Genomic DNA, 20,168 nt, shown 5'->3' with positions numbered 1-20,168 from the left:
GCACTTCTGGCTTACATCAATCGTTTAGATATTGCCTCCTTTCTGAATTCTGACACAGAACGCGCGTTCGACTCCTAGTCGTCTCCTACCGTCGCATCGTCTGCTTCGCGGCGCAGACTATCATAGTATCATGTGCTGCCAAGTCGGCATGGATGCCCCCAAAGTGCCTGGCGCATGGCCAAATCTATCAGCGTTCTCATTCCGCTTGTGCTTACCCATTCTGAAGCCCAAAGATATCTTGCATTGTCAAGGCAGAAGAAGCTGTGTGCAGGAGGGTCCGGTGCTAATGCGCATGCTGCGGACTTCATGAGATATGCTGAAACTAAATCTAAATAGGAAGAAATAGAAAAGACAACGTATGCTGAGAAATGAATTGGTGGAACACAATTCTTGTTGTTACAGAACACAATGTCCCATAGCATTCACCTTGTCCAACATCTGAAAAATCTTGGCTCATGGTTCTTCGGATGAACTTAAGATGATGAGAAAGTACGCCAACTGCCATGTCAACTCTTTCGAGTCGACATTGTGGTTTCATAACTAATAGGTGTCTTGGCTCAGGGTTTTTCTTCAAGTCACGCACAATCGTGGTTCTTCTCAAAACGAAAAAGCAAGCAAAGTTTCCATTTCAGTCAGTTGAATTACCCTGTTAGAAGCCTGCTTTTATTTTTGGCCAACTTCAATACAAATATATAGGCACAAGTGAATCTATAGCATATGACATTTACTTCCGAATGACAAAAACGAGTTTCAAAAAATAAAACGAACATTTAATCCATCTTAACCGAGTGTCTGACCATAGATCATAACTGAAACTGAAACAATATAAGTTCAACCCTAAACTCAACACTGTTTGAACACAGTGGCTGCTGAGGGGGCAAATGTACCATGGCGATCAATGTATCTTTCTGCACAAAATGGATATAGGCAATCAATTTACATCCGCAAAATGGATTCGATCAGTCCCCAGTTGCAACCCTGCACGTATGATCGATCAATGCACCCTGGGAGGCTGCTGCTAATTACACGTTTCTGGAGCCTCCCTGGGTGTGATTATAAGTAGCTCCTGCAACAGTCAGCAGATACTTATTATTCGCCTGCCTGCCCTGCACTCACTCAAGCCATCTATGTTACATCAGTGGGAGATCAGGGAAGGATGGACGGTGGCTACACAAGATCATCAAAAATCAAAGAAAGAAAACAAGCAAAGAAATGCAGCTTTGCAGATGTGCAAATGCATGAGCAAGAAGAAGAGCATCGAGATCACGCCGGAAAGGTAAGCGATCACTGGTGCATCTTGGCCGGTGGCGCCGGGTAGCCCACCGGCACGACGTAGGGCGAGTGGCCCGGCGGGAACATGACGGGCGTGCCGACGGCGGCGGGCGCCACCATGTGCCCGGCGACGGGGTGGCCCATGGGCGCGTGCCCGTACATGCCCATCGGCGGACCCGGGTGGTGGTGCTTCATGCCCGCGGGTCCCATCGGCATCGCTCCCGCGGCGGCGGGCCCGCCGGTGATCGGGGCGCCGGCCGCCGCGACCTCCCCCGCGGTGACGCTGGTGATGTCGTGGATGCTGGAGCGGCGCCGATCGCGGTTCATGGAGTTGAGGCGGATGAAGTACTTCTGCGCGTGGCTCGCCACCTGCGTCGGCGTCCGCGAGATGACGAAGTTGCGCGAGATGCTCCGCCAGTCGCCCTTGCCGAACTTATCCAGACCCAGCAAGAACAACCTGCGGCACCGTATCATCACCAGATTAGCGGCCATGAACGCAAGAACGTCACCACCATCAGCGTGTGCTTATTATGATTGGAATCGATGGATGACATGAACGATGCAAGCTTTGAAATCAAGAACTCCAGGAGGAGATTCGCGACGAACCTGTGCTCTTCCTCCGTCCACGGGATGCCCTTGCGCCGCTCCTGCTCCGCCTTGGAGCAGCTCTTCCCCACGTCGACGCCGCTCTTCCGCTCCTCGCGCCGGTGCCCGCCTCCTCCTCCGCCGCCGCCGTCCTTGGGCGCGGACGCGGCACCAGCGGCGCTGTCGGGCGTCGCGGCGGACGGGTCCTCGCCGGCGTAGCTCGGGAGCGGGACGCGGCCGGCCTCGATGGCGGCCACGTCCTCCACAAGCGCCTCGTAGTGCCGCCGCACCTCCTCCGCCGTCCGCGCCGGCACGCTCGCCGCGAGCGCCGCGAACCAGCCCTCGTCGGGCGGCCCGTCGGCGGGCGGCGCCGCGGCGGCCGCTACCGCGTTCTCGAAAGCCTTGTCCTCCTCCCTGGTCCACGCCGCCGCGGTGGTCGTCGCCACTGTGGTCATCGTTGGACGTCTGGTCCGCGCGTGGCGTGCGTGCTGCTGCTACAACTACAATATGGCTGCGGAGTGCGGACTGCGGTGGTAGTCGCGGAGCAGCGCACGTCTGCGGTGGCGGCGGCGGCGGCGGCGGCCGGCGGCGCGGTACGATTAGCAGTAGTAATTAACTAGTGCACGGACAGAGCCTTATCCACAAGGGTGGTAGCGCGTGTAGGGATGGATATATACTAGTGGTTAGTAATCGTTTTGCGCTGGGTTTAGCGTCAAAATGGTTTTTATCTTGGATTTTTTTAGTCCCAAAAGAAAGGCATACTTTTCTGGCAGTTCTTTCATAGAAGAAATTCATGCTTTAATTTACTAGGAGCACAAAAGAAAAGTAGAGCTTTGTTCCATATCCTGGAGAAAGCTCCTTGGCCTGTATTGTGTTTCCAATTTAGTTTCCCGAAAGGATATTCTTGAGGTTTTTAAGATAAAGGGAACATGTGCACGCTGTTCTTTCCTTTATATTTCAGTCTTTATCCATGATGTTAAGGTTCTAAAGCAAGAATATCACGAGCATTAAGAGTACATAAAACATGTTACGCTCCAACACTTACAGTAATAAGTTGCATGATCAACTCCAGCGGAACCTCTAAACAGTCTCATACTCCAAGTTTAGCTCCAGCAGTCTCTCTATTTGGCTCCCCATTCTGGGGAGGCCTTCAAATTTTCCCCTCCACACTCCATTCCTAGGGGTTTCTAGGGAGTCCTCTATCCATGAGGGCTATTGCTGGACTTAAGATATTTTTTTTACCTTTAAACAAATAGAGAGAACTCTATTTGATCTTTAGGGGATTTGGTTTGGGGGTTATCATATTTGGATTGTTTAGCCATCACAATACATAAGAGAAATGACAATATACCACTTGATTTTAAATATTACGAAAATTATAGAACTTTCCAAGTAATAGTATCCTTAGTTCTCTCGAGGGGGAAAAAACTTATCCTAGTAGTCGTAGCACCTGATGGTAAGTTAGTTACACAAGGCCAGGGCATAAAATCAACAGCATCAGCAACAGCCCCAAATGGCCTAAAAAAAATGAAGCAAACAGTAATGGAAAACACACAAGTAAATAAAAAGGAGACCGCACCAGCATCAGCAAAGGTACTTTGAGAGGGATATGGACGCAAGGTTCCAGCCTGGCGTCCCTGTCACGCGCCTGTTGGGTGTGCTGGTACATTGAAAAAGAAAAGGGCGAGAAAGAAAGAGAGGAGAGGGAATCAAATGATCATTGTCTAAACAGGAAGCAAGCGGCTCCAAGCCTCCAAGGCCCCCCTTTGGGGTCATCTTCGCTGCGTGAGGCGCAGGGGATTTGGGCCTGGATACGCTGACAGCTTCGCCTTCGTCCTATCTCTACTCGCTCGCCATTCGCCACTGAGGTTGAAGGCGAAAGGTCCACTGGCGCAGATTCCTTGTCATGGTGAAAAGAAAAATTCAACAGTTTGATTTGGACTCTGAAACCGTCTTGTTCCTGGACAAATGTGGCAATGTCGTGCCACACATCACTATTATGATATAAAGATATTTGCGGAGTCGGGATGTCTTTCACAGCAGGAGTTGGAATGTGTATAGTCGGACAGCCGAGTTAGTCAAGCTGCTGAGAGAAGAGGAACTTTATTGGTTCCAAAGATCAAAAGCAACTAGGCTATTAAAAGGTGATGACAATACTAAATATTTCCAGCTCCTTGCAAATGGTAGACATCGCAAGACCAGAATCTATCAGTTAGAGCAGGACGAAGGGGTAATTGTTGGGGAGCAGAACCTCAAAACTTATATTACAAAATAGGTCTGTTTAGAGCCCCTGAGAGCAATGATTTCTCTCTAAATGAGGAAAATAGAGAAGGCATTCCACAAGTTTCTCAATTAGAGAATGAGTTGCTCTCAAAGCCTTTTAGCAAAAAAGAGATAAAAGAGATTGTTTTGCAGATGGAGCATGACAAAGCACCAGGTCCTGACGGATTTCCCGCTGAATTTTATCAGTTTTTCTGGACATCATCAAACCGAATTTGTTGGAGCTTTTTCATGAATTCCATACTAGCAACTTACCTCTTCATAGTCTTAACTTTGGAATCATGTCTTAACTTTGGAATCATTACCCTACTCCCAAAAAAGGCAGAGGCTACTAAAATACAACAGTACAGACCCATATGCCTTCTTAATGTTAATTTCAAAATTTTACAAGGGTCTCACCACTAGAATTTCCCTTCTCGCACATAAAGTAATTAGGCCTTCGCAGACTACCTTTACCCCTGGACGGTATATTTATGAAATGCAAAAAAGAAAAGAAAAGTGAGGTCATTCTGAAATTAGACTTTGAAAAAGCCTATGACAAGGTAATGGCCTTTTCTTCAACAAGTGCTAAGAATGAAAGGTTTTTCGACCAAAGTGGTGTGATTGGATAAAGTTGTCTCCAAAGGTTCCGTAGGTATTAAGGTATGGGACACTTCTTTCAGACAAGGAAGGGTGTGCGATAGGGTGATCCTCTCTCGCTAATTTTTTTTAATATTACTGCTGATATGTTGGCGATTCTCATTGCGAGGGCCAGTTTTTAGGCGTAGTGCCTCACCTAGTGGATGATGGGCTTTCTATATTGCAATATGCAAATGATACTATTTTTTTCATGGAAAATAATATTGAACAAGCTAAGAATATGAAGTTGTTGCTTTGTGTGTTTGAAAAGTTATCTGGCCTCAAGATCAACTTCCATCAGAGTGAGCTTTTCTGCTTTGGGGATGCCAAAGAATTGGTAGGGGAATATTCATAATTTTTTGGTTGTGAAATGGGTTCCTTTCTATTTCGTTATTTGGGGATCCCTATGCATTATAGAAAACTGAGGAATGGGGATTGGAAAGAGGTAGGGGAGAGGTTCCAAAAGAAACTTAGCTGCTGGAAAGGAAAGATGCTTTCAGTAGGGGGAAGACTAGTTCTCTTTAAATCTGTTCTTAACAATCTATCTATTTTTATGATTTCTTTTTTGAAGTATCAAAAGAGGTTTTAAAGAAACTAGATTGCTTTAGATCTAGATTCGTTTTGGCAAACTGATGAGCATAAAAAGAAGTACAGATTGACAAAATGGAGTATACTTCATACTACTCCAAAAGAACAAGGGGGTCTATGAATTCTCAATCTAGATGTCTTCTTAGCAAATAGCTCTTCAAGCTTATAAACGAAGACAGGATTTGGCAATCACTCTTAAGAAGAAAATATTTGAGGTACAAAACATTAACCCAAGTTGAACATATGCCTGGTGATTCTCACTTTTGGGCTGGCTTGATGAAAGTCAAACAAGAGTTTCTGAGATATGGAAAGTTCAATCTGGGTGATGGAACTCAAATTAGATTTTGGGAGGTTTGGTTAGGCAATGTTGCCTTAAAAGACCAGTATCCTAGTCTCTATAACATTATCAGGAAAAAGAGCGCGTTTGTTAATATGGTTCTATAATCTAACCCTTTAAATGTCTCTTTTCAAAGATCCTTAGTTGGAAACAATCTGTGGCGTGGCATGATCTAGTAGTCTGTGTGATGTTTGTCCATCTATCAGATCAAAGAGATATTTTTAAATGGTCCTTAAATCAACATGGTTTATTCACTGTTCGTTCTATGTCTAGAGCGATAGCTGCTACCGATGTTATACCTCGTAACCATATTATTTGGAAGTTAAAAGTGCCTCTTAAAATTAAAGTCTTCATTTGGTATTTGCTTAAAGAGGTTATCCTAACCAAGGACAACCTAGCCAAAAGGCGATGGAAAGGAAGTGTTAAATATTGTTTTTGCAACTTGGATGAGTTAATTCAACATCTCTTTTTTTATTGTTAGAATGCTAGGTTCATTTGGAGATTGATACAGGTTTCCTATAACTTACCTCCTCCGAGAAATGTTGCTCATTTGTTTAACGAGTGGTTACAAGGGGTAGATAGGAAACTCAAGTATCAGGCCTTGATTGGAACATGTGCCATTCTTCGGGCAATTTGGCTAAGCTGAAATTATGAGATTTTTAATAGAACACGAGCTATCTCTTCTTTGAAGGTGGTCTTCAGGGGAACACACTGGATCCGGTTCTGAGCATTACTGCAAAAAGAGGAAGACAGACTCCGAATAAATTTAGGGTGTCGTGTGCTTGAATCGACAGTGATGGAGCTTTTCGTAGATCATGGATGGAGTTTTAGTGGCAGACTATCTTTTACTTGAGTTTTTCTTTTTGGTTTTGAGGAACTATATGCTACAGTTCTCCTCTTACTTTTGGCTTAATTCGTGGGTTGTAACGTTGGACAGCTATACGTATCAATCGGAGGCTAGAATATTAATACATATTCCGTTTTTTAAAAAAAATCTACTAGCTTGGAATCTTTAGCTTCCTCTTGTCAGGTAAGGTTACATTACCTTACCTTGTCAGATAAAAAGGGCATCTTGCCACAAGCCCATGCTTCTTTGACATCATTCTGGCTCCCTTCAAATCAAGGAATGTATGGAATTCGGGAATCATAAAGGAAAATTCGTAGTGTTCAAACCGTTTGCAAACTTCCTAAGTTTGAACAAGGCCAAGATGCCCAAGAACCAAATATATACTAATTGTTCTAGACTACTGACACATCAAAGAGAGCCGTGATATTTTGTTAGGAAGAAGAGGCACCCAACACCCACACCTCATGCATGTATATATGATTGGAGAGAGGATGGTAGCAGTGCAGTAGGTGAATGGCGGGCGGGGTGGCGGCAAACGTGGGCGATTCTCCATTTCTCATTCGGCGGGGGGCGCAATCCGCAGGCGCGCGCCATGATTGGCCGGCCCCTCAGACTCTCTCTTTTTGGACGCTTGCGTCTGGTGGCCGAACCACCGGTCCCCTAGCGCCGCGTCGCTCTCTGACGTGAACCGCCTGGCCCGGCCGCCCTTTCGACCAGCCCCAGCAGCCGCCAGCCAGCCGCTGAGCCGCAGCCGGCCGGTAAAATCCACTCTGCGGCCAGGCAACAGAGGAGCTACGGCTACCCCGTTTACTTTATACTGCATGCGTCTGTGAGACAACTGTGACTTGTGTGACCGGCGGTGAAGCGGTGACTTTGTGGTCCGGCCAACATCCCAATCCACAGCTTCGACTACTTCTGTGATGTGCTGACCACATATTGCGCTGTGTTTTTTTCTTCTATTTCTTTTCACATCGAGCAAGATTGCAAGAAACTAGTTGTTTTTCTTCTTTTAAAATATGGGGACAAAAGGATGCCTAGTTGATGTTTATATTGGAGGCATGGAGCACTAGATAGCCTCTGTGCTTTCTAACTCACCGGTGGCCCAGGATAGGATGATTTCAAGGGCATTCCTGACATGTCAGCAGCAGTAGATGTAGTATTTCCGTGATGCTTTTTAGTAGGGGGTGTTTGGTTTCTTGAGCTAAAGTTTAGTTCATGTTACATCGAATATTCGGAGGCTAATTAGGAGAACTAAATATAAGTTAATTATAAAACTAATTGCACACATAGAGGCTAAACGACAAGACGAATCTATTAAGCCTAATTAATCTATCATTAGCAAATGTTTACTGTAGCAACACATTATCAAATCATGGACTAATTAGACTTAATAGATTCATCTCGATATTTAGCCTCCACTTGTGTAATGGGTTTTGTAAATAGTCTACGTTTAATACTTCTAATTAATATCTAAATATTTGATGTGACGGGAGCTAAAGTTCACGGGGAGGAACCAAACACCCCTAACACGGGATTTTGCACAAAACTTGCCACTCGTACGAGTGCAAGTTCTCGACGAGATGAGGGGATGCGTGCAGTGTATTCTCCCTGTAATCCTTAAAACAGAATGAACCTAAATTTATCTCCAGAACCTCGGTTCTCGGATGCTACTGTGAGATGATACGATCTGGAGTATTCTTAATCTTATTTATAAAGAATACTGATAATTCTAGAAAAAACAATGTGATATATAGATTGCTTGTTAGTATGAGATATAGATTTTAGCATCTTTCAATAAAGATCAGCTATAATAATATAAGAGCTCCGTAAGTGTTGATATACAGTTCTAAAAAACTGATTTTCTCAACGGGAATTGCACGTGTCAACCATACATACCAAAAACCAACTTTTCCGCATGACTGCCCTTAACAACATGATCTGTCCTGGCACTTGTGTTTTACCTCTGGCATTTTTAGCAGCTCACGACAAGGACGCAAGTAACCTATCTGGCCATGCTCACAGGAAGTTCCTCTGCACCGCCCCAGATGCGAAACGGGAAGATAGTCCTTGTGACATGTTCTCCGGATCTAAGGCAACCTTTTGCCGCCCAGCAGAGAGATCATTCTCACGGTCCCATGGCTTCCAAGGGTGGTTTCCCTCCCATTCTTCTTTCTCGTGCTGCTTTTGCTTCTTTTTCTCCTTTTTGCTCTCTCGGTGTTTCTGCACAAGAGACACTGATCTTTTGGAGGTGTTGTATTTGTCTACGATTGAAGCATCTGGATTTTTGTTCTTTACATCATCTCCTTCTGCAATCGCCTTTGTTTTATTGTAGGCTTCTAAATAGCTGCATCAAACAGAGTAATCCATTAGCCCATGTGCATTAGTATTATTTAAAGATGCAATGAGAACGATAAGTACTAACTTCAACAAATGGAAATGTTAGCAATATAGTGCTGCTATTTTATGCTTTAATAGCAAAGCAAACAAAGGACTTTATAATAGTAGTTTCTAGTTACCATGTTTCCATGTGTGCCAGCCAAACAAAATATGATTTGCAAGATTCCTATGGTTTAATTAATTAGCTATGTAAAGCATATGCCAATTGTTCAAGGAAAAAAAGACAGTAGCCAATCAGCTAGTTTATATTAAGTTTGTGACATCCAAGTATCCCCTTACACTTTCGTCTTCATAAAAGCAAAAATACATTTTCTCATTAAAATTTCTGCACGTTGTTTTTTTCCTGGAATGACACAGGAGAGCTGCATGTCATTTCATTAAGGTAGAAAAAGAGTAAGAGTCCAGCAAAGACCCAACCTGAGTACAGAAAACACCCACACCCACACACACACACAACCAACTAGACGGCTACTGCAAACGCGTCAGAGACAAAAAAAAAAGACATGACCAAAACCCACCAGCAGAATCTAATCTGCCAGGGCCAACAAACCAGCCAGGAACTCCTGAAGATTAGAAGCTCCTGCCATACACCACAAACTACACTCATCCATCACTGTCCGAATCAGATTCTGAATATTAGGCCTTGCACATTCAAACACACAAGAGTATCTGTGCTTCCAGATCTCCCAGGTCACCAAAATTATCAGGGAGTTGAGACCTTTTCGCATATCTTTAGACACCGAACTGATAACCTTCCTCCACCAACTAGAGAAACGAGGATCAGAGATTGTGGGCGCCAGCACAGGAAGGCTCAAATGCTGGAAGATTAAGGCCCAAATTTGTCTAGAGAACACACAACCGACCAGTAGGTGCTGAATCGTTGGAAAGAGCGCCCATGTGCCTCATCTAGCTCCTCTTTTCTCTCCATTATTTCTTTGTCACATCATGCCGACATGGCACTATAATTAAGGAGAATTAAACTCCATTTCGAGTAGCCTTAGCCCTTAAAAGAATTACTAGTCTGCATACTGACACAATAACATGCGATAATTGTGTGTGAGATAATTGTCTATGCAAAACAATGTCCTGCATGATTGTGTAACGTGCATGCCTTTAACTAGTGTTAGCCTGCAGTGGAAAACTCTTCAGGTGGCGTTTGGATGCACATCAGGTTAGGGATAAGGATACAGAATGGGATATAAAGGACTGGGTTAGGGATAAGGATACGTGTATACAATCCCTTTCCAATGTTTGTTTTACACTGGTTTAGGGACCGGGAAATAAATGTTGAATAGTCCAAATTTCCCTAAACCAGATCAGAAGAAAAAAAAAGGTATGCACACTTGAGCATGAGCATGCTTAAATCAATGTTCACTAGATGTGCATGATTTTGCCCGTGCTTCAAGGGATTGAAAGCAAAATCCAAGAATTGCCCATCATTCAACCTCCATTATTTACGGGCAAAAAAGAAACAGAGAAGGAAGAAGACAAGTTCTGAAGTTCACAAGCAAAGAAGATGAAAAGAATCTTGCAGCCGCACCATAAAAAAACAGGCCGACTTTATCTGTTATCTTCCTGATGGTCCTGCTCCTGCGCTACTCCAGAGCAGCCAACAGAAGCGCATGCACGGAGGTGCCATGCTAGGCAAGCAGCCGCTGCAGCACAGCATGACGGCGCCATGTGCCACGAGCGACGCATCCAGGCCTTCCTCGGCAGCATCGTGTGGGGCGAGCAGCGGCCCCAGGTGGCGGTGCCTTGTGCCACAAGGTGTGTCCCCACCCACGGCAAGCAGCACCTCTAGCCCCTAATATGGTGACGGCTCGAGCCGTACGCGATGGTGGGGCGAGGTGCGGCTCCGGCAGCCTGCGCGGGATGCGAGGTGGAGCTCTGGCTTGCGGTGACGAGAGAGGCAAGCAGCTGCAGCCACAGCATCTCGCTTGCGTTGGCGTATTTCCCGTCGTAACCCAATGGTGGGAAAAGATGCCCACATTTCCCTTTCCCTATCCCTATCCCTTCTCATTTTCCATTCCTATAATCCGAACATGGGATTGAATTCTTCCCTCCCGTCATTTCCCATTCCCTCCACTCAAAGTTCAAATTTCCATCACTCTTACCTACAGGTTGTTCAGAAACTGCAACCATATCATCCAGCAAAGCCACTATTTTAGCCTCATGATTGCGTACAGCGATGTAAGCCCAAAACACACAAGTAAGCACCCAGTGCCCAGTTGCTGCATTCATTTGCCTGGTAGTTTGCATTTTTCATCATTTCTATGAGCAAACGTGATTGAGACAACTTCTAAATGGGTGTAAAAGCATTTCTCATTGATTTATTGTTTGCAGCACCCAGCCTTAGGAAATAAGTGGAATCTGAATACTTTGTATGGTGGCTCTACATGTAGGTTGCAACACATGAATCCAAATATGCTATATGGGCTTTTTGTCCAGTACTGTGCACATGATGCCAATTAATTCCACCACACTAGCAGGTACGAAAAATGTCAAACAAATGATCATAAACAAGAATAAATACTATAATAATACTGACCTTTGTTGTGCTTTTTGCGCTCTATCAAGAGGAGTATCAGTCCAGACACTTGTGTCTCCTCGTCCTTCTTTACCATTCATACTAAATGATTTAGTAGAATGCATAGGCACTCCTGCCTGTGAGAAGAAAAATATATTGTTTACATAAATGTAAGAGAACACAAAGTAAGCATATTTTGGTGAATGTTGAACAAGTAATTATTTTTTATCATTTACTTTTCTCTCAGGTGGCAGTGTGGTCATCCATTCATCTCTCTTAGGTGCCTGTGCCTCTTTTGGACCAGCTAGAAGTTCCTCATCACCCGCAAGTGATATACCTGCAAGCAAAAAGAGTAATATGTCATCACATCACATGTATCCCTGTTATTCAATATCTTTACAATTGCCAGCTGTGCCAAATTTGAACAAAACTAATTGATAAAATCAAACGTCTATAGGTCTAAGCATGCGCACAAACTTACAACACCTTATGGTGGGTAAAGTGCATTAGTGCACAAAGCTACAAGGCCTCAATCTGCAGGTATCAAGTGAAGGGATTACCAAGTAGCGCATCTAAAATTCACAGTACGGCAGTAAAACCATCAATGCATGCGCATAGGAGGGAGTATGAGAAATTTACTTCATCTTACAGTGAAGCTTATGGAGAAGGCAGAGGTCAATTCAACAATATTTGGTCCCCCCCCCCACCCCCCACCCCCCACCCCCCAATTACTATTCGTTTTGGCTTCTCTAAGTACATAGGAAAAACTATGTATCTGGACATATTATATATCTAGGTACATAGTAAAAGCTATGTATCTATAAAACCCAAAACGAATAGTAATTTGGGACGGAGCCACGGAGGGAGTATGTATTTGAGATAAAAGTCATTTTTGTTATTATGATGGTTAACTCGATAATATGTGTGTTGTTTGCCTAAGTGACTACCCGAACAGGAATTCATAGCAAGCAGTTCGACCTTTGCCCTTCAGAGTCTAATGATTGATTGAAGTTTGGAAAGAAAAACATCAAGCTAATTCCCAAAAATTACAACTATTCACAACAACATAACAAGGAACTATATCATCCAGGGACCATGTCAAGAAAACTACACTAGTTTGGCTCCCAATAACAAGGAACTACGAACTACAACTAAAAAATTGGTTGTGGGCTCACCTGTCGGATGGGTCCCACAACAATGGGGCCCAAAGTTGCAGTTTTGTGAAATGACCATTATATGTTGTATTTCCTTGTAAAAATGTCACATGTAGTAATAGTTTTACAAAATTAATATTTTTTGTTTGTTACATCGCTACAACACAAATTTGTCTAAATTAATTTTTCAGAATATAGTTCTAGAAATTACAATAACTTACCTTGTAATCGTCTCCATTCCGCAGCCTCACGCATTGCTTTAAGCTCAATCTAAGCAGTACAGGAATATGCGATAATCAGCATAAAATACTTATCTATTTAGCATCACTAATCATGCAACTAAGAGCAGTGGTGACAGATAGGTAATCTTGAGAAATGAATAAACATCCTACAGAAGTTTACCTCAAATTGTTCCATCTCCTCTTTCTTTTTTATCTTCTCATCTATTGCACCTCTCTGCAATGAAGAAAATACCAATAACTAAAATTTAAGCAAGGGGAGGGGAGTCTATTAATCAACAAATGTGACATGAATTATCCACTAAACACAAGTGGAAGCAAGCTTCATCACACAAAGATGAAAATTAAAAAAGTTAATCAGGTTGGAGCCTTCACATCAAATATTTTATATCTACTCATAATAATATCTTATTTAGTTACCACAGCATAATTGCATCATTTTCTCCATAAGATCAAAAAGTTATCTTCTAACTTAGCAAAATTCTGTAAGTGAAACTTTGACAGAATGATGAACCTAGCTTCAGTGTAGGAACGAGCAAACTTCCCAATTCATATACCTTATCCGGGTCTTGTAAGTCTTTGAATGCATTGTTCAATCTCACAAATGCCTCTTGTGCTGAAGGATGAGGACATTTGTCTGGGTGCACTAATAGAGACAACTTCCAATACCTACATTGTAAGATAGGAGGATTAATCACTTGAGCACAAAAAAGAAAACATAATTAATGTGGCATTATGTGATAAGTGTACAACATAGTTATAAGATTAAGCCAAAATTTTCATGGGCACGATAGTCAAAAGGTACTGCAACAAATTTTTGTTATCTGTGTCAACAATAATCCCTACAAACTACAGAATAAATAGTAAATGTATTACCAATCACAAACTATGTTACAACAATAAATTTATTGAGGCAATACGAAGAATAAATTAGATGAACGTGTTCACAGATATCACTGTTTCAAAACCAGCTGTTTAATCAGCAATTAGCACTATGCTCTATGCACCACCTGGGCCTAGCACCTAGAGATTTTTGACTAACTGATGGATATTGATGATAAAATGTTTCAGAAAACCTCGAAGCACAACAGATCTCGATAAGTATGTCTCAGGATAAAATTTTAATCTACATCAGATGAACACCTAGCCCAAACTATTATGAGGTCGAAACAGTACAGACGATAAATTAGAAGTGAAGCAACAGTTAATTAGAATGTTTGGTTCCAATTGTTTCCATATTGTTAGGTTGAACATAGTAGTTCATTTAGATCTTCAATAGTTCAATTTTTTTGAAATAGTGCTGAAAAGAATTAATACATTTAATATCTTATGTATCTCATATCTAGCAACATGCTTTAAAAATTTATCTTGCTCTGCAGTATGACTTCCAAATATGAGTGTCTAAAAAAAAGCCCTCTGCTACAAAATAAGTCCAGTTAACCATTTTATTATTATCTTTACAGTGAGATTTGATAGAACATTTTTATCATGGAAACATGCTAGTATCAACTGCAAAAATGAGGAGTATACAAGTCACCACCTTTTCTTCATGTTATCAGTCGACATCTTCCAATTTACCCCCAGAATATCATATGGCGAATTTGTATCAGCTGCCAATATTCGAGTAACCTTCAAACAAACATCCAAAATAAAGGTCAACAAATTGACTTGAGCACATTGAATTAAAACTAATTGCATTCATCATGTCATGCAGTTTGAAGTATAAGAAAAGGCTTCTAGAATAACCAAACGAAAAGTTTTCCACTCAACAACAGATGCCCAAAGACAAATAAGAATAATACGAAGTATTTCTTGACTGCTCATAAGCATCACAATCACTTCTCTGTATGGCCACTCTTACAGAAAGAAAAAATCGGATTCAGATAATAATATTATGTCCCGCGAAATGCTAATTTTAAACCGCAGACACAAACTAGAATAGTAGAAGATCACGTTCTAAACAATCAAAGGGGGTGCTTGGATGAGGGGAAATTTTGTTGGATCCTAATCCCAACTATTCAAAGTTTCAAACAGGCCCTAAAAGTTATTTAGCATGTTGATCAGATTTATACAAGCAAACTGAGTAACATGTATTGCTGCATGGTTTGTGCCAAGTATTAAATATTAAAAATATATAAGGTATTACCCAGAATAACACATTAACTCCATAAGCAGATGAATATTGCTGATTGCAAGGTAAATAAACAAAGCAAATAGCAAGAATTGTTGAGGGAAGCAATTTCAATTATTCTGTTGTTAGCATGAAATCAGAAAGGATTAGCCAAGACAGTATACTTAATGACAGACAGGGGTGTACAGAACTGATGCGAAATTACAAATAAGAAAGATAACTTGAAATATATGCAGAGGAAAAGCATTCAACAAGATGCAGGAAGTGATCTAGACCCGATTTTGAAAACTTTGAATTGACTCCAAACAGTAGATGAACTTCAGAATAACATACATATTTGGTACTGAATTGCTCCAAAATTATCAAGAGTAAACAAACATATCATGACTGACAATGTACCTCTTCAAATCGCTCAGCTTCATTTGCAGATGCAGCTTCAGCAACTACAGCAGGTGGTGGGGGCCCTATGAGCAAATCATCATCAGCTTCCAGTTCAGCATCCCTAGAGAAGCAACATTAAAGATGTACTCAATGAGAAATCATGAGTTGACACATGACTCTGCTAAAAATATCAGGCTGCAAAGAACAAATCATTACCGGCACCTAAGAGCCTCTGTCATTTCAGCTGCTGCTGCCAGTAATTCACGAGATGGCATTGCAGGGCCAATTATCCTGCGCACACCAAAACATTATATTGGGCAATAAGTTGTGTGGTAACATACCAAAAAGAATCTTATTGTGCAGGCCTGTAGGGTAACAACTTGAGAAGGAAATAATAACATTCCACCACATTAGGTACCATAATGACAAATATACTAATAAAAAAGATTAACTTAGAATTATTATGGCAAGAGAAAAGACAACGGTCGCAGGCATCTTGAGAACAGCATGCAGAGAAGAACTGATAGCCACCACACAGCAACATACTATACCTATAAGGGCATGAACCCTGCAATGCCCTTTGTTCTGACATTACTGATACTTATAATCATTGTCATCTCAATAGTATGGACATGAGACATCATTCTGGCACTAAAATGAAATATGAAAAATCAAGCTACTACGGAGTGTCTGTCACTGTTGCTTCCAGAAATGCCACAACAACAATTATAGACAAGGATTAAAGAGGATTAAAGGCTGATAAATTTATCATATACCCCTCCGTCCCAGAATACATCTATGTTTAGGTTTATCCCAAGTTAAACATTTTTAACTCCAACTATAAATAGCAAAATAATCATAAAAATTGATAACGCAAAAATGATGTTAGAATTGGAGAGCATTAAGTATAAATATGATACATAGCCCTTTCCCAAAAAAAGAGTAGGGGGATGTCCTGAATAGAAGACGCGGGAATAGAGAGATTTTTTTTCTTCCGTTTGTTACCGTTTTTATAAGCAAAGGACGTAAGAATATACCATAAAATTAGGATAGATAAATATTAATTGGATACCTACCTTACCCATGTTTATTTTTGACCTAAACGCTAATGCCTCGCTTTCTATCTTTCTATGAAAGAGTGAGGAGGCCCTATCCACAACCCCAAAATTGATTTTTGATCAGCCTATTCAATCTAATTCTCGACAGAATCAGATTCATCATAAAACCAACTATCATAATATGTAACTTTTCTTATTTATAATATTTTTTTGAGATACTTTTGGTTGAAGTTAAGAATAAACCTAAACGATGATATATTCTAGGACAGAGGGAGTATCTATCTATCTGAAACAAAAGGGGCTGGCAACCATAAATGACTTTGAACTAAAGGATGCTCTTGCTATTTGCTATTAAACTAATAATGTTTGAACACCAGCATATGCGAGCTGTGGGATAACCTGCCATTATAGTCAAGCAGACATTAACATTCAGTTCTTGAAACACACATACACCGTTGTTAGCCTAAAGTAAATGAATGAAGGACACATCCACTGCAACTGTTTAACCAACCAATATGTCAACTTAACTATATAGAAAAAAATACTTCTACCATATTAACAGGTATGTAGTGAAAATTGTACGGAAATATTTTGCAGAAGGAAAACCTGTGACACCCAAGTGTTACCTTCTTTTAGGAGGTTCCTCCACTCCAACAATTTTCGGCCCTTCAGAAGTAGTATCATCTTTATCTTTAGTTTGCACGTCAAAGTTAGACGGCGGTAATTCTTCTCTAATAGGTGATACTGACTTTCCATTTTCGTTGTCTGCAAGTTTAGAACTTGCTAACAGTAATGGTCCAACAATATCGAGTGTAGGAACATGTTTTGGAGGCAGCAGGTAAGCCCCACTTGCACTTTCTTTCAGTCTCAGAGATCTGAAAAGTTTCTTCAAGCGCTTCACCAATGGCTTGTCAGAGATTCCAGAAATATCAATGCCTTCACCACTGTCTATCATTTGGAGAAGCTGAAAGTTTAACAAATGTCATGCGCAATCTTAAGGACATAAAACATAAAGTTACACTCAAAAGTGCATGTGGAATAAAAACACAAGTTGAATACATTCAGACCAAAAAAAGGTATATTACTGCACAACACACTGCAGATCAGCATTCTATTTTCAAAGTAATATTAAAAAAAATTGAACAGAGTTAAGTCGCTTTATTATTTATGTTATATTGGATGTTCAAAACCCAATACTTTTGCACAAATGCAACCACCACAGAAAATAATATTATGGCTCAAATAATGGTATCATAACCTATTTTATACAGATCTTATATATCATTGCTATTATGTAACTTAAATATTTTTTCCACCAGTTACATGATTGAACTTTCAAAGATGTAATTCGATGGAAGATAAAATATGCACAACATAAACTCGAAACTTGGACATGCAAATTTATCACAAGACAAAGATAACCCTGCAAACCACAGTTATTGATTTTCAGCATGATAACTGCTGATAGAACTGGACACAATTCAAATAACTCTGACAGTGAAAGTTAGCTATCATCATGTTGATTATTGCTTTTCCCTCACTTTGTGCTAGTTCGATTCAGAGTGTTCAGAGTGGATAGTTTAATAGGGAGAGCTTTTATTACTTTACTACTGTAAAAGAGTCAACTAATGATGGTGGTGGTGGCGGTGGTTCTGTGACCTCATCTCTCTCCTTTCCATCTCCCTTCCAAACATCTTTAATCGAACCAATCAACCAAAACACAAATGCATCTCCAACAAATAGATTAACTTCTCCTAATTTGTCATTATCTTACCAATGCAATTCACTAAGTGACCATTTTAGCTATACATTGTTTAGCTTTCCGAGTTTCCACTACAGAATAAGATAGCAAGAGACAATTATCACATCACTATGAAGCCCATTCTCCTTGTCACTGGAGATGGAGCCAATTTGTCTGTGAACAGTCTGGTGGTGCAATGCGTGTTGCAGTGAGAGGGGAATGGCAATGGAAGCTCAATGTACCAGGCCAGTATGCCATTGTTATGCGTAACACTGTGGGTTCAATCAACTAGTCATTAGAAAGTATACACCCACAATTTAACTGACCTAGAGTGACCAACGTGATCATAAGTGCTTCACATCATTGTTGCAAAATAGCACTTAAACACGACAACCATTCTGTGCAGGATTAGTTAGTACCCATAACTACTAGTTTACTACCAGCATTTGAAATGCAAGAAAAAAACTGAAGATGATTGCCTGACATAAATCAAGAAGCTTAGAAAACAAGAAATTGCAGACAAGTTTTAATTGCTGTTCTTTTTCTCTTGCTACAGTATCATGTGGGAACGCTGTTTGTAGACACAGTGTGCACATGAACATCATGTGTGTCCAGCCTCCAGCAGGTCAAAAGCAGCCTATGAACACTGTGATTTTGTGGAAGCTGTTGTTAATATAGTTAGCTAGACAGTACTAGTTATAGTTGGGTTCATACGAATAAAGAGTGCCCCGTGTTGTGAACTAAAACTCGATCATGTGCTCTTCGTGAGTTAGACGCAGAGAGTGTGAGTTCTGTTCACTGCTCGCTTGTGCATTCAAGAGTGCGTGAGTTAGTGAGTTTCTTTAGTGCCAGGTGCAACTTGTGTGCATGTTTAGTGGTGAGATTGAGAGGTAATATTTCCAATAGAAATCAATTCAGACTCATATTCCTAGCATCACCCTAGAGTGAAATGTCCATTTCTCCTTCACCTGATTCCTACTGCAGGTCTTCACACATAACTCCCCCCCTCCCCTCCCTAAGTGGCGCATAATCACAAATCATCCTCTCACAGGTAGCATTGTAGGTTATCTATGGCAGAGGAGCCCATTGTGATTTTTTTCCCCTTGCACTTTAATTGTTAAGGTCTAGCCTCCGATGGTTGCTCATCTATCCTACAATGGAAACAGTCTCTACAGAATTTTATATTTGAAAAACAGAGAGAAAAAGATAAGAAACCCTACCTGACGGAGCTCTCCGGCGACGGCGGGAAATTCGCCGAGGATATCCCGGACGATCTCCCGCGCCTCCTCCGCGGCCGCCGCCCTATCCTCCTCCTCCTCGGACCCAGAGCCGGACGACCCAACATCATCGCCCCCGCGCCGCCTGCGCTCCTCGTCCCGCCGCCTCTGACGCCGCCGCCGGCGGTCCTCGTCGCGGGAGCTCCGCGACCGGCCGCTGCTCTTGCGGCTGTGGCGGTGGCGGTGCGACGAGGAGGAGGACCTCTTCCGCTTGCTGCTGCGGCTGCGGCTGCGCTCGGGGCTGCTGCTCGGGGAGGAGGCAGAGGAAGGGGAATCGGAGGAGTCGGAGTCCGAGGAGGGGGAGGCGTCGCGGGATCTCTTGCGGCTGCGGCTGCGGCGCTTGCTCTCCTTCCCGTCTCTTCCCATCTCTTTTCCTCTTCTCGTTCCCCTCTCGGACAGGATGCTGGGATTCCGGGAGGCAAGGTCGACGACGAGTTTGAGGAGCCCGCCGGTGAGCCGGCGAGGCGGCGACGCTGTGGTCTGGTGACTTGTGTATGTGGTCGTGTGGGAAAGAGATGGCAGGGGCGATCTACACCGTTAGATTATTGCCTGGTTTGGTTCTATTTGCTTATTTCTAAGCAAGTGTCACATCAATGTTTAGATACTAATTAGGAGTATTAAACGTAGACTATTTACAAAATCCATTACATAAGTGGAGGCTAAACGGCGAGACGAATCTATTAAGCCTAATTAGTCCATGATTTGACAATGTGTTGCTACAATAAACATTTGCTAA

The 20,168-nt window shown here is 42.1% G+C and overlaps 2 protein-coding genes across 2 annotated transcripts; both read right to left on the bottom strand.

Annotated features, from left to right (window-relative positions):
• Positions 1–755: 755 nt before the first annotated feature.
• Positions 756–2,677, bottom strand: LOC101774492 (transcription factor MYBS1). Its single transcript, XM_004968794.4, has 2 exons — positions 1,879–2,677; positions 756–1,729 (listed from the first exon to the last, which is right to left on the bottom strand). Exons 1-2 carry the CDS (start codon positions 2,310–2,312, stop codon positions 1,285–1,287), a joined length of 879 nt encoding a protein of 292 aa, XP_004968851.1. The 5' UTR covers positions 2,313–2,677; the 3' UTR covers positions 756–1,284.
• A 5,597-nt stretch (positions 2,678–8,274) lies between these two features.
• Positions 8,275–19,944, bottom strand: LOC101774085. Its single transcript, XM_004968793.3, has 11 exons — positions 19,376–19,944; positions 17,041–17,378; positions 15,573–15,647; positions 15,375–15,477; positions 14,385–14,473; positions 13,402–13,513; positions 13,008–13,061; positions 12,827–12,875; positions 11,688–11,788; positions 11,473–11,588; positions 8,275–8,871 (listed from the first exon to the last, which is right to left on the bottom strand). The coding sequence occupies exons 1-11, from the start codon at positions 19,796–19,798 to the stop codon at positions 8,544–8,546; spliced, it is 1,788 nt and encodes a 595-aa protein (XP_004968850.1). The 5' UTR covers positions 19,799–19,944; the 3' UTR covers positions 8,275–8,543.
• Positions 19,945–20,168: the final 224 nt, after the last annotated feature.

This window comes from Setaria italica, chromosome V (assembly GCF_000263155.2).
Source record: "Setaria italica strain Yugu1 chromosome V, Setaria_italica_v2.0, whole genome shotgun sequence".
NCBI classification, from domain to species: domain Eukaryota; kingdom Viridiplantae; phylum Streptophyta; class Magnoliopsida; order Poales; family Poaceae; genus Setaria; species Setaria italica.
Note: the sequence above shows the minus strand (reverse complement) of the source record. Positions and strands in the feature narration are given on the sequence as shown.